This window comes from Clarias gariepinus, chromosome 26 (genome assembly GCF_024256425.1).
Source record: "Clarias gariepinus isolate MV-2021 ecotype Netherlands chromosome 26, CGAR_prim_01v2, whole genome shotgun sequence".
NCBI lineage: Eukaryota > Metazoa > Chordata > Actinopteri > Siluriformes > Clariidae > Clarias > Clarias gariepinus.
This window is the reverse complement of record NC_071125.1, coordinates 15,311,893-15,326,921: the sequence shown is the minus strand read 5'-3', so window position 1 is coordinate 15,326,921 and position 15,029 is coordinate 15,311,893. Positions and strand designations below refer to the sequence as shown.

The following is a 15,029-nucleotide window of genomic DNA, read 5'->3' as shown; positions in this document are numbered from 1 at the left end:
GTTTCCTTTTTGAAGGATTCAGGAGAGGAACATGACAACATTATTACATCAGGTGCAATAAATGGGGAAAAGTAATTGTTTGCATGCCCTATAAGCAAAATGGTCTCTTCATTGCAGGGTAAGAAGATTTAATTCTCTCTGGTAATTGATGTGGATTTTGGATGACTACTGAAGGAGCAGAGGGATGGAATGAAAGGGAAAATTAAGTGCAGGGACCAGTGGGCCTGTGCCTCTTATTAACGGCCCAATTTCGTGCACGGCCACATTGGTATTCAGAAGAGATCATGTTCCGCGCCTGAATGCTGGTCACGTCCGCGTGCTCGCTCTGCCAACCTCCCTCACCTTGAACAGTTCCCAGATCTCCCTCTCATTAGCTTCCCACTAGCTGTCCATTCTGCCTGACCGTCTGTCTACTGTCCTCCCCTCCCACTCCCTCTTCCCTCTCCAGCTGTGAGGGACAAACAGGGTTACACTCGACAGGGTTTTGACCTTTTTCTTCCAGGCTCCATTTCACAGATGAGCTAGTGCTAAATACATGTCTTTAATCTCCACTGTAGAAGAAAAGAGAAAAGGAATATGATGGATAGAAATCCACTTAAAGTTCACGTGTTTGCTAATACCATGAATATAAAATATTAAGTATGGCCGTTGGTATACGGTTTCCGGAGCATAGTTAATAAGATTAAATTTACTTAAGGATTAAAACATGATAGAATCAATAAGAAAGAGCTGTAATGCATTCCAACACAAAGCATATACTGTATACTGAGTATTAATCAAAACCCTTCAAATACACCTTATTCACCAAGCCTGCAACATTTTCATCGGCAAGTTACAGCTACAAGCATAAGTGATATGAATAAGCATATGCTCAGTGCATGAATAAAAAAGTGTGAACAATTTGACAGAAAAACGCAAATGTCATTTTCAGACATTTATTAAATTCGTTGAATTATTGTTCTCTGACTCAGAGCTTAACTTCCACATTTTGAGCAAAGCATGTCAGTGTAGAAAAGATACTTCCTGTGTTACATGTCAGCTTCTGTGAGTGGTTTAAATGGTTTAATGGCTTTTTGGAGAATGTTGAAGCCAGGAAAAGGGCATTTACACTCCCATGTCACCACCACTGCAGTCATTTCAGCAGTAATAAATCACAGGTACAGTAGGTGGCACGGTGGTGTAGTGGTTAACACTGTCGCCTTGCACCTCCAGGGACCGGAGCTGATTCCCTCTTTGTGTGCATGGAGTTTGCATGTTCTCTCCATACTTGGTGGGTTTCCTCCCACAGTCCAAAGACCTGCAGATTAGGCTACTTGGCATTCCCAAATTGCCCATAGTGTGTGAGTGTGTGTATGTGTGTGTGCCCTGCAATGGATTGGCACCCTGTCCAAGTCTCCTGGGATAGGTTCCAGGCCCCCGTGACCCTGAATACAGGATAAAGCGGTATAGACAATAAGTGAGTAAGTAAATCAAAGGTATGCATCACTTAATGCTTGATACATTTTGCGAAACAGAACATAAAGTAAATTGGATGTTGTGTGAACGCCACATTACACATGTAAAGCTTTTGGGATACTATAATGGAATAAGCAACGTGGTGAAGTTAGTTTGCTAGTAACATCTTATGCTTAATTTTCCTTTTTTTCCTTCTTTCTCCTGCTCACACTTGTACTGACTTTGCTGCTTTTAAGAACCATGATGCACTTATTTTCTAAATAAAATTAAGCAGAGACATAACATTAAATTACAGCATGAGATATGTGTGTACAAGAGACATGAGATGTAAATGCTATGTGTGGGAAGCTGTTGCATTTGCTTTTCTGCTGGTGTTGGTCCACTATAACCCACTCGTTCTTTATGCTGCCTATCCCATGGAACTCGGAGGACTAGCCAGGGTACACCCTGGATGGGTTGCCAATCCTTGCAGGGCAAAAGCACACAAAATATGGGCATTTTGGAAATCGACAATCCACTTAATTTGCATGCCTTTGGACAGTGGGAACCCGGGAGGAAACCCAACAAGTTTTGGGGAGTAAATTTAAAATCCATGGACACAGACCCAAAGATGGGACTCGAAACCTTGATCCTGGAGTCACGAGACCACAGCGTTGACAACTATGCCACTGTGTCACCTTCGGGTATTATAAACCTTGGGGGTTCACTGACAGACACACAGTAGTTGATGCCCAAATAGATCTTACTGTACCTGTTCTATGATAGGGAACTGTCAATATGTAGGCTGACGTTTTAAAGTTTTTAATTTGAACTGCAGAATGTATGCATCCTAACACCCCCGTGCAACTAACAATTTGTGCAATAACCCACATGGCTACCATTGGTGTTACATCTTCACTCAAAAGAGATTTCACCACAAGTCCTGATGACTTGAACACCCTTTGTACAGTATATTACTTTCTCACTCTATGGTGTATCTATAAAAACTGTTTGGAGAGTTACAGACTGATTTGTCTGATTGCATGGCGTTCATTTTTGTGTTAACTTTTTTAATATGAAATTACTGTATACCAAATGCTATGTGAGCTAGCAACACAGCAAGGTAAGTTAGCATGCTATATAGTGTTATATAGTGTTATAATCGTCTATTTTACTATGTACATTTATTCTTTAATAAAAAAAAAAAAAAACTTTTATCCTAATGGTTTTTACCTTTTTTTTACCTTTATTTGACAAACACCAGGACATCACACACTTCCAATTAAGAAGTGTGACTAAACCATGTCACCTCGAGGTGTAGACGGGTGAAATATTATTCTTAATGATTTCCCACAAAACCAAAGAATTAAAAATGCTTGTAAAACTGTACAATACTCTATATACACTCAGTGTTATGAACAATCTGTGGTTTATTCTGTGGCGTTTCATACTGTAGTGTAAGTGATTTTACTAATTAAGTGCACTTTATTTCCTGCCCCCTCCACACACAGACACGGTCAGTCCACTCCCTTATTACCACTTACAAATAACGAGGTTAATTATCCACATGGTGACATGAAAACATACAACATGCAAATGAGTGATAGAAAACCAATGATGCAAATGCTATCATCATTCTGAACATGGCCTTTATTTTTTTACTCATGCTCAGTGGCGCTGGCAAGATGCCGTCCTGATCACAAGTCCCGACCAATGAAAAGCGCGGTCTCAGGTCTCTGTTTTGGTAAAGAATATGACAGACAGGCTGAGGAAGAGGGGGGTTTTCCTTCTCATATACTGTGGCCTAGTGGTTAGCACTGATGCCTTGCACCTCCAGGGCCTGGGTTCGATTCCTGCCTCGGGGTCTGTGTGTATGGAGTTAGCATGTTCTCTCCATGCTGGTGTGTTTCCTCTTTGTACTCCGGTTTTCTCTCCCAGTCCAAAGACATGCAGATTAGACTAATCGGTGTTCCCAAATTGCCTGTAGTGTATGAATGAGCGTATGAGTGTGTGTATGTGTGTACCCTGTGATGGATTCGCACCCCGTCTCCTGAGATAGGCTGCAAGCCCCCCACAACCCTGTATACAGGGTTAGGAAATGAGTTAGTGTGTGAGAGCGGATTTCTTTCTCCATTTCTCACTTTTTTAATTAAAAGTGCCACAGATTTGGTTCAGTCTTCGCAATATTTAGATCACTGCATCATGAGACTAGCTAAAAAAAAGTCCCAATGGCTTTTGGTCTTACTTTGTCACTAAGGTTGTCACTAACCACAAACATAAACTAAACTATGCTATGGATTGATAAAATCCATATTGATTAAAAAAAAAGGTTCTTTCCAGTCTCGCCTAGAAACGATGTGTGCATGTTATTATTTTTGTAGTCAGGTAGACTTGTGTATTTATACTCTCCATTACAATAAGTCAACCTTCTTGTTATACCTAATATTACTAACGTTTCATAAAAAATGTTGAGTGACCTTCTTGTGTGCCTTCTAACTTTATTACCTTTGAACATGTAGTTCAAAGGATAAAACTGGCACATGTTGTGACCAATGGTGCTAATGATGTCGTGATTTGAGTCGTGCCTGATTACGCCACACCATGGTCAAAACCACTTTTTTAAGTGGATTCGAGAATAGTATGTCAATCCATGCCGGGCACAATACGGAGTGTTCATAATACACAAAGGCTCTGAACTTTGGGGTCAAGTGTTCCCCACTCCGGGCCTGAGAATGTAGCCTGAAAGCACCCCCAGTTGCAGGCCTACATAATGTGTTACTAATGAGGACAGAAATCTGTGGCTGGCAGATGGGTGTCCAGATCTCTTCATTACCCACTAGAGTGTGTTATGATACCGCTGGTCCTAGTGTATCTAATGAGTCTGTTTCAGTGATTGAGTCTGGATATGACTGATAAATGATCATATCATATTTATATTTTAATAATTTAAGCAAGAAAGCCAGATTAAAGCTGTGAGAAGCTGCTAACAGACTCAAAAATATTTTCAGAGCATTTAGGGAAACAAACAAACGGGAAATGAACTGTTTGTGGTTATCAGCCTCATGGTAGCTAATATTAATTGTCTGTGACAGATGCCACATTTATTTATATATATATATATATATATATATATATATATATATAAATATATATATATATATATATATATATATATATATATATATATATATAAATATATATATATATATATAAATATATATAGACCCTATGGTAAAATAAGACAGAAAGAAATAAAGTGCCTGTTATTGTTCAAATTTAATAAAAAGTTATTATATGTTGCATTTACAGTGCTTGCAGCTATACTGAAAATCCAGATATAAAAATATAATTTAACCCTAATAAGCAAGCCAATAGCCAGGGTGGACCTTGACAGGACTCGAAATGAAATCTATTCTCATCTACGTGACACAGAGTAGTGGGATTATAAATTATTCCACTTCCACAAACATATAAGTCTAGAAGTGCTAACTGTGTTAAAAATGTATGAGTTATCCAACATGCTCTGCTCTGCACTGAACGTGCGATTCCTAAAAATGAAATGCACATCTATGCTTCCTAATAAAGGTTTGATCAAATTCGCATGAACGGTTTAGGAGGAAAAGTGTGACAATGACGGATGATGGATGATGAAGATGAGGCGAGATGACGGATAGTGATCCCTATGTGTTGCAGATCCCTTTTTGTAAGTCGCTCTGGATGAGATGAGAGCGTCTGCCAAATGCCTAAATGTAAATGTATGCACACAATAAAAAGAATGTTTACTTTAAAGGTTTTAAACATCGATTAATTAGCCAGTTGTCCATTCATTAGTTATACATGAAGGGTAGCATACTCTCCACTGTTCCTTACTAAGGAGAATAAGTTCAGTGATGTAGCTAATCAGGGAGGTATCTTAGCAAAACTACTTATCTTGAACACACATTCAGCCATGGTCTACTACAACAAAAAGGAAGTGCCACTGTTTAGAGTAAACCTCTAAACGTTCCTGGTTATTGGATGATATTAGATTAAATAATATATAAGCAAGTCAAGTCTTGATGCCAACAAATGATGGATGAAAGACAACACAAAAACAGTATGAGCATCATTAAAGTTTTCATTTTAAGTTACTTGCGGTAGACTAAAGTACATCCACTGTGTAACAATAGAAACGTAAGTGTTATCTGTAATAGGCAATTGACAAAAGAACACCCATATGGTACCATCCATAACAAACCCATTGAGATCCGCAGGCTCTACATGTACAAGTGATACGTGAAATTTTTCATTTGAACAGCTAAGCTAAGTGTATTTTTACTCATACAAGGTAAAAACAGGCGCTACAAAAATATTTTTCTGGGGAATGTTTTTTCTCTGAGTGCACCTGATTTAACTATTCAGCCAATTAACTACCTTTAGTGAAATGAAGTGAATTAACATGTGAAGGTAAAGTGAAATGACAGAGCAGGAAAACATGAAAATGTGTAGGACAGTAAGTCCTCCGGGAAACTTCCCAATTCTCTGTTCTTAACTTTCTAATTCTCACCATTATTTATTTTTTCCCTACAAAGACAAAAGGGGGCTTGTAAAATTATGCATGCTACTCCAACCCCTCATTTTGTTCTTAATTTAGTCGTGTCCAATTCCTCCCTGCCACTAGGGGGCTCCCACATTAAGGCTTCTACTACCACTCAGTCGGGAGGGCCGAAAACTATCGTTTCCTTCGAACTGCTCACTCACACACCGTTGGGGGCTGCAAAACACACTCAGAGGACAGTGCTATCTGCTCCTTCCGCTTGCGTGAGCTTACAGACGCCCCTGATTGGCTGTAGAGCCGTGATTAATGTGGGAACACTAAGTACCTTACATCCCTCCCCCTCTAATAGAGCTCGGCCAATCAGCTCTCTCTGCGAGAGGTTACAGCAGAGGAATTGGGAATCGAACTCACAATCTCTGGATGATAGGCGAGCACTTCACCACTGCGCCACTCGGAGGCATATGCTACTTTTTAACATATAGTAGACGACAGGCTAAGCATGGTATAGCATGGCATAAATTTGCACTCATATTGCTGAGATGGGACTAAAAATATAGTTATTAATAATTACAACATATCCATCTTGTTAATATCCTAATTTATTTCTAGTGCAACTATTTAACTGGATGTAGTCAACCTATGCCCACCTTTAGTGCCATCAATAGTCTTTATAGCAAATTGAAGCACTTTTAGCCTCAGTAACAAGCTTGGCCACCCAGCACACTGAACTGCACGGTGTAGGGGAGCTCTCACCTTCTCTTCTATTTAGTTTGGCATATCCAGGAGCATATCCAACGGTGAACACAGATGAACCACTGAACGCGCTGTGGGAAAGGGGTGCAGCCAACGCTTCATCACACTTGTCTATAAAAAAAGAAAAGGAAAAAATCACATCCTGTAATTTTGCATTTAATTACAAAAGCCTTATTCTTTATGTTATGTTTAAGCATTTCATTACTGTAGAGGTAATACATACTGCAGACTGTATGTTGTAATTTTCTAATCTTTATATTGAGCATTTTTAAAAATGTCATTCACACCAAAAACAAGCAGAATAATTATAAGTTTGATTACTTTTTTATCATAATGGAAAACACTATGCTGAAACCGTGAACAGAACAGAAACAGAAATACTGAAATGAGAAACAGGTGTGCAAGCAGTACAGTACACTCAAGATTTCAGAAAACAGCTAAATAGATATGTAGATAGATATAGTTTGCTTTTACAGTCCAACATATTACTATCGTATGTAGTTGACAAATGTATTATGATATTTTAATGTAATGTGAGCGCATGTCTACAGCCCACATGTCCGAAATCTAAGACGACTATGGTGCTGAAGGGACAGCACCACTTCAACACCACCACTGTTTTGGACCAACTTCAATCAGGAAATGCAACACAGAGATGATAATCTACTGTAACAACCTGCAGGTTTACACCATCCATGTTGTGATATCCATGTTCTATACTGTAGATAGTGACCCTGCTGAGGCTTCAACACTCTTCAGCTGCATTCCCACGGGACCTTCCCTCTTCCCCATTTCCCTACACTATAGTTAAATATAAGAGCAACACTTTTTTCCTCCACAAGTGTGTATCTTGTGTCTGTGTCTCTGGCCTGCTGATAATGTACTTTACAACACAGTTTTTTTTTTAACCAAAGCTGAAAAAAGAAAAAAAGGCCGATACAATATTTTCCTTTTAATCTAGGGACCTCGGGAGACCAATGGTGACCATTGTTTTTATTCCCATTTGTACTGTGGTAGGACCTCTGTAAGAGGGAGAAAACCCACCAAGAACATGAAAACTCCATGCACACAGACCGGACACGGGAATCCAACCCAGGAACCAGTGGTGCAAGTCACTGTGCCACCACAATAGTATTGTAAAATAAAATATATTGCCAAAATTATGAACATATTGTTCAGAACATTTGACTAATTAATTGACACAGGACAATAAAATACACAATAGATTCTTGCACTGAGGCAGGGGTCGGCAACCTTAAACACTCGAAGAGCCATTTGGACCCGTTTCCCACAGAAAAGAAAACAACGGGAGACACAAAATCCTTTTCACATTTAAAATGGAAAAAAAAAAAACACTGCATACAGTATATTGTTTTTTACATTTATGCCACATATAAAAACTACACTATGTTGCATTTATGAAATCAATAACTTACTACAGAAAAAAACGAAGTTTATTTCGCGGGTCGAAAAGCAAGAAATTGTGTGCCGGTTGCTGTCGCTCATCGGCAGTTGTGACCCATATTTTGAGCGACTAAAAAAGTAAACACTTTTATTTTAATGTTACAAGATCACCATAATCTTTATTATTTATAAATATTTAAATTTTTTAAAGCTAATTAACTAAAATAAAATAAATTGAAATTAAATCCTCATTATTATTTTCCAAAGTCACAGGGAGTCAGGGCTGAAAGACACACATGCGGGCCCCTGCACTAAGGTAAAGGAGTGATGATGTCACTGGGAACAAAAGTGTGAAATGGGACCATCTTGCTGCAAATGCATTTGAAGAAGTTAAGCATGATAGGGATCTATGTGGGTTTCCTCTGGCTTCTCTGATTTCCCCTACCGCTAGCAAATATGCTGGTAGGTTGATAAGCAAATTTAAGTTTCTCCAGATATAAAACGTTTATGCACAGTGCCTTGTCCTGTGTCATGATAGGTTCCAGAAGCACTATGACTGTGTCCTTGATAATGTGGTTTTATTTAACACACAATTGCAAAAACACCAAGAAGTAATCTGCAAAAGTTGCCAGTGGGAACCACAGACATGGAAACTATACCAGCTTCTAATAGAACATAAAATCACTGCGAAACCATGAGGATAATATTCTCAAATAACAGCTTACTAGACATAAGTGGACTTTACTGCCATGTCTGGAGGCTGTACAAGATACTAAAACTTTCTCAGGTTGAAGGATACATTAATAAAATAATATCATATATCTATGTTTCAAAAGAAATGAGAGAACAGATAATTTTTTAAACCATTTTTTCCCATTCATGTATCTTGGCCATATCTTATTAATAATAATAATAATAATAGTAGTAATAATAATAATAATAATAATAATAATAATAATTGAGGTAGAATGAGTATTAAGTCTTTCCCTGATTTTAGACAAATATTACAAAATAAAATCTATGCAACCTAAAAATCTGGTATAATTTTTTTTACAATTGTACGTATTTTTTACTAAAGGACTTTAGGCTCCCCCTGTATATGTAGTTATAGAGCTGTATACACAGTAGCTCTGCTAAAAATGCTTCAACAGATCGAGACATCTAAAGATGCAAATTTACTGAGAGTGCAATGAAATTGTCAGACGTTTCAGCAATTTTAAGCTCAAGACGGGAAGGAAGGAGTTTCTGGGTATTTGCCTTGATAACATGTCTACATCATCCAGTACATTAACTGGGGAGAAAAGTTACAGAGATAGACAAACAGAAGAGAGAGAGAGAGAGAGAGAGAGAACAGTGAGAAGAACCTGACAGGTCAGAGAAGCAGAGAGTCCTAATGAGTGTCTGTGATGTTTCAGCTTGATTGTGTTTGGACCAAAAGCTATGTTCCCAGTGTGCATTTTATCACCGCAAAAACAAGCTGGAAGGTGAACCGGTGATTCTAAATTGCCTCTAGGGCAATTTAATAAATGATATATTGCACCTCTCATGCTGCTATAGTCATGTTCTAGAGATAGTGACCCCACTGAGACACAAACTCTCTTCAGCCGCGTCTGCTGCCTGCCAATCACAAGCAGCGCCACGGGACTACTAGCCACTGAACCCTGCCGCCAGCCATCGCCCTGGGCTCACCTCACCACAAATGTCAACACACGGATTGTCACTGAGCACTTCTTCACTTCTTTTCTAACTCTCTGACATCTACACTCCCTCTTCCTTTCATACTTGACCGGAAATCTCATAGAGTGCGATTTTGGTGAAAAAACTGGCATCCTCCGGGAGATATCCTAGAACTCCTGGGCGCTTGTTGGCCTCTCTTCAAACTCCATCTACTCCCCAATATCACCAATTATTAGATACGTCACTTGTTTTAATACGCGATACCCCTGGTTCTAGGGATAGGCTCTGGATTCACTTCGGCCCTGCTCACGAATGTCTGCCATAATAATGGCTTGTCTAAAATTCACTCACTGTTACACTGCTTATCTATCCATCCATCCATCCATTTATCCATCCATCCCTCCATCACAAGCATTACATCCACGCCTGTGCACAGCTTCCTAAACATAAGCAGTGTGATACCCAGAACCATAAAAAAATGATGCCATATATTACACCACATGAACAAGTGTGAGGGAGCATCAACCACTGAGACTCCTCAAACATAAACAAAACCACATGGAGCCAATAAGGAGCAGGACATAAGCCCTCAAGGCTCGAATCCATACCTCCTCTTTTACCATACCGGACAGCTTTTTCCAGTTTCTAATGAAAGGCTGCATACCAAAACCCTAGCCTTATGAGCTCTTGGGATTTGACTTCTATACTGAACATTTATTCTGGGCTATGTGAAAGAGGACATTATCGTCATATGCTTGTCTATGTTTCTTTACATTTGTTTTATACTGATTCACTTTCTCATCAAAAGTTCACTTCAAGCTATTTTAAGCAGATCAGTGATTTTATACTTAATTAAATACCAAAAAGCATCAGATATTAAGACAAATATGACTGAAAATATGCATGCCATTTTTCTTTCTTTCTGTCTTACACACTTCCTTGCGGATTCATTGGCAGAATCTTTCTGTCCAGCAAATCCCTGTCATGACATCCTAATGCAAGAATATTATGGACTTCAAAACAACATTGTCTCCACTGACCCTGGCAGCTTAACTCTTATAACTGGCATCTCTCTCTCTCTCTTTCTCTCTCTCTCTGTCCTCATTGTCTCTTCCCGTCATTTTTCTCATCATCTCTGCCTATTGACTCCCGTCCTCTTTATGTGCTTCATCCCTTTCTTTGTCTTTGTATACTACTGTATATTCAAGCCCTCAAACCAACCTAGCCCAAAAAATTTAAGTGTAATTAAATGTATTAGATTTGCTGAATTGTTTACAAATAAAAAACAATAAGTAATGATTTTAAACAGGCATCCACTGTTCTGTGGAACTACTGAATTTATTTATAGTTTCAGCTGAATCACAAGTGACCAAAATTCACATAGTGTTATGAAGTTCACTTCGTATGTAAATAAAGTGTGACATAACTTGACTTACTTAAAAATAAACCTTCGTGGTGGTTGGCCTATTGACTCAGTTTTGGAAATCTTGTCCAGCTTAACCATCGAGGAATATCCTTATATCTTCCTCTGCTTTTTTTATACTCCATGTTAAGGACTGACTAACAAGTTGTCTTCTGAGTGTGCGGACAATCCAAACCCACCAACGGCAGAATTGCAGAATGTCTTAGTAGCAGAATGTGTGTGCCCAGTCTATCCCCAATTTAGTCCTGAGGCACTTGTTTAACACACAACTTTTCTCTTATAACTTTCTTGTTCTCCGTGTTTTTGGATCTAAGCTGGGTGACCTTTTTATTGGCGGTTTTAGCCTTTTGTCCACATATAAACACAGTTTTGGTCATTAAAAACTGAGCTTTTGGAAAACTCTGTCCAAAGTGAAGTTTTTCCAAAACTCCATTTTCAGTGGTGTTGTGTGGACAGGGCAAATGGAGATTTCAGCTTGTTGTAACATCACCTTGATGTCATTGTGTGTTTGCTTGTCTCCTTGATTTGACGTCATCTTTGTTTTTAAAGACATTTGTGCAATGGTGGACTTAGGTACAGTAAACTAGTGACTGTATTAATGTTGCTTACTGGACTTTTTACATGCATGTACATACATGCGCAGTTACGCACACATTGCTTTAAAGAACAGAGGTGCCTGAATGTACTACGAAACTTACTGCTGCTACAGACAGCAGACAGCGACGGTGGTTTTGAAAAAGACCCGTCGAACTTCTACAAAGCGAAAATGGTAATCACGTTTTGTCTAGGCTACTGATTGGCCCCCTGTTGATTAGGGAGGCTCCTAACAGCACAGGGTGTTTTGTGTTTTTATGTGGACAAAGATATTTTTTAAACGTAGGTTGTGTGGACAGAATTATAATGGATATGGACATGTGGACATGGCTTTAGTAGCCTTGTTCATGGTCCAAGCAGATATCCTTGTCTTATACCAGTATTCGCCATAATTGGTGTATATATATATATATCCTTTTAATGTTTTACAGAACACGATGGACTCTTCTGTTAAATAAATAAGTAAATAAATAAATAAATAAATGTGTCAAAAATAGTAGGTAAAGCGGGGATAATCAGAGAAGCAACCAAGCATATTGCTCAGCATGATGCTACCACCACTATGCATAATTGTAGAGGTGGCATGATGTCTCAGGTTAATAAGCAAAAACAGCAGGGATGTGCTAGGTATCTCTAAGGTAGAACTTTATACCTTTATATCTATTATCTATCAAAACAAGTTTGAAGATACATCAATCTTTATGCATGTATGTTCACCTACACAGGTGTTTAAAATGCTTTCCTGAGCACCCACTGAGATTATTGGATTGCCCGCATGTGTTTCATACCTCTGTGGATTGACATATTTTCTTCCTCCTTGAGGATTATTTTTTTCAATAGCATCTACATCACCACCAACAGAATCATTTGCCATTAAGCCAGGAAAAAAAGACAGAAAATGCAGTTTAACCTAAAACTAACCTTTTACTTAAAGAATATATTTTAAAGAATACAATGTCATAGCAGGACAGTAAACTGGAGTAATGGAGAGAGAAAGGCTGAATGTAAATTATGATCGTTTGGTGCACATAATGTCAGGTCTATAGTAAACTGAATTTTGGCAGCCATACCCAAGTTGTCTGAACCTATTTGACATGGGTAAACAACTGAGCTATAGCTACTAAAAGTCAATTAAAAAAGTAATTAGTACTAATGTTGTTTGTGTATTCAAGTCTTAGTCAATTGCCTTAGTTCAAATCATTCAATAAGAAATAAAAAACATAATACAGCTTCTACATGATTGCCGACCAGGATAGAAACACACACACACACATATGCAGACCACACACAAACATATACACAATGCTGTCAGATGAGTGTTCTACATAGTTTATTCACAGAAATATAGGTACTGTTCATAAGTACTGATCTATTTCCTGAGTCTACTACATCAAAGAGATTTGCGTATTCTACAGAAGGTCAGGTACAACAAAAGAGTTGGGTTGCACCATAGGAAGAATTGCCATACGAGTAATGAGGAGGCAAAGGGGGGGGTGATGGAAAGAGAAGCCTGGGAAATTTAACACTTTATGTAAAATGTAAGACAATAACAAAAACAAACACAAAACAACAGCTCTCCCACTCACTCACTCACTCACTCACTCATCCATCATGTATCCCACCTGGCCTGTTCTCTTTGAATGCCGTCCTAGGTCTGTGTGTGTGCGCGTGTGTGGAGTTTGCATGTTCTCCCCATTCTTATTGGGTTTACTGTGGGTACTCCGGTTTTCTCCAACAGTCAATGTGGGTGAATGTTGACTGAAGGTGGAATGGGAAAAATACAATGGTCACCACTGGCATCCACGGTCCCTAGTCGGACTACAGAGTTTCCTAGGTGGATGGATATTTTATTTCTTTTAAATGGAAAAATTCTTTCTTTTATCTCAACTCAGTTATTTAATTATTACCCCTGGGAGGGGTCACAATTCATTGCAGGGCACACATACATACATGCACTCACTCATACGATCATTCATACACTACTGGCAATTTATTAACTTAATCAGTATGCCTTTTGGAGTGTGGGAGGAAACCGGAGTACCCCGGAGGAAACCCGCCAAGGCGACATTGCTCACCACTACGCCACTGTGCCGCTCAAATACCTGCTGTGTTCACTATTTATATGGAAATTTATTACCTATAAATAAATGACGACTTTTGTCAAAGTTTTATCTCATTTAGAGTGAAAAATTCTATAACTGAGTTTCCTCTCTGTCCCCCTGGTAAAGCTCACATATAAACTAAAAGCTTTTACAGATTAATGGGGGACAAAGCCTGGAGAAGCTCATGTGCTAATGTATGTGGCAATAAAGCCAGAATTCTTTGTTACTACACCCTTCTTTATTTAAAGCAACACTCAAACAACCATTGCTATGAAAAAGATCCTAGTATGTCCCTTGTCCATTAGCACAGTGGTCTTGACGTAGTCTTTTTCATGATTTCATTAGGAAATGAAAGTGCGCTTCTGTGCTTGCCCTTGAATGCTAATGCACCTTCTTTCTCTTTGTAGAATCAGTTAGTGTTGTCAGAAAGTTCCAATTTATATTCAAGTTTCATGGAAATAATTAACTCATAACCTATTTTTTGCAGACCATATGCAGTGGAAATACTTAGACTTTAACATAGTAGGAAATCAGCATTTTAATTCGAGCTATCTGAATTGCGATGTAAAGCTTTAGCTACAACAAATTACCATTTATACAGCCTTCTGACAACAGCAACAGTCTAACTTAAACTCTGCTTTATATCTGATATCAAAGTGTTTGTCCAGTAAAATAGACGTAAAATGGTAATTTTCAATGGGTTGTAATTTGTGTTTGTCAGCTAGCACAAACCCCACATTTAGAACCGGACACGGAAGCACTTTCTGCAAGAGAACCCATCTGATAATGTTATGTCATCTTAAACAACACTTTGTAAGTGCATAAAAACTGCATCCAAATCGCCGCGCGTACACGAGCTACAAAGCTAACTAGCTTTCAACACAATCAAGGGTACAACTTAATGTGTGGAAAAGGGGATTTTACAACCTACACTGTGTACCCATTTTCCATTTCATTGCCATTCGGGATTAAATCCTGAAAATATCCGATATTCCAAAATCATAAATAGAACAAATTAAGTAAATGTCATAAGTGTCACAGGACTCTCCACCACCTCCATGGTTTATTCCCCTCATTTCTTGGCTACATAGCAAGAATTTAGTAC

General features: G+C 38.6%; 1 protein-coding gene across 1 annotated transcript in view; it reads right to left on the bottom strand.

The window, feature by feature from the left end:
- Positions 1-15,029, bottom strand: part of LOC128514091 (contactin-associated protein-like 2) — a 274,243-nt gene that overhangs the window by 164,026 nt on the left and 95,188 nt on the right. The window contains exon 2 of the mRNA XM_053487773.1: positions 6,725-6,835. Coding sequence (XP_053343748.1) covers positions 6,725-6,835 — 111 coding nt within the window. The remainder of the gene's footprint in view (positions 1-6,724; positions 6,836-15,029) is intronic.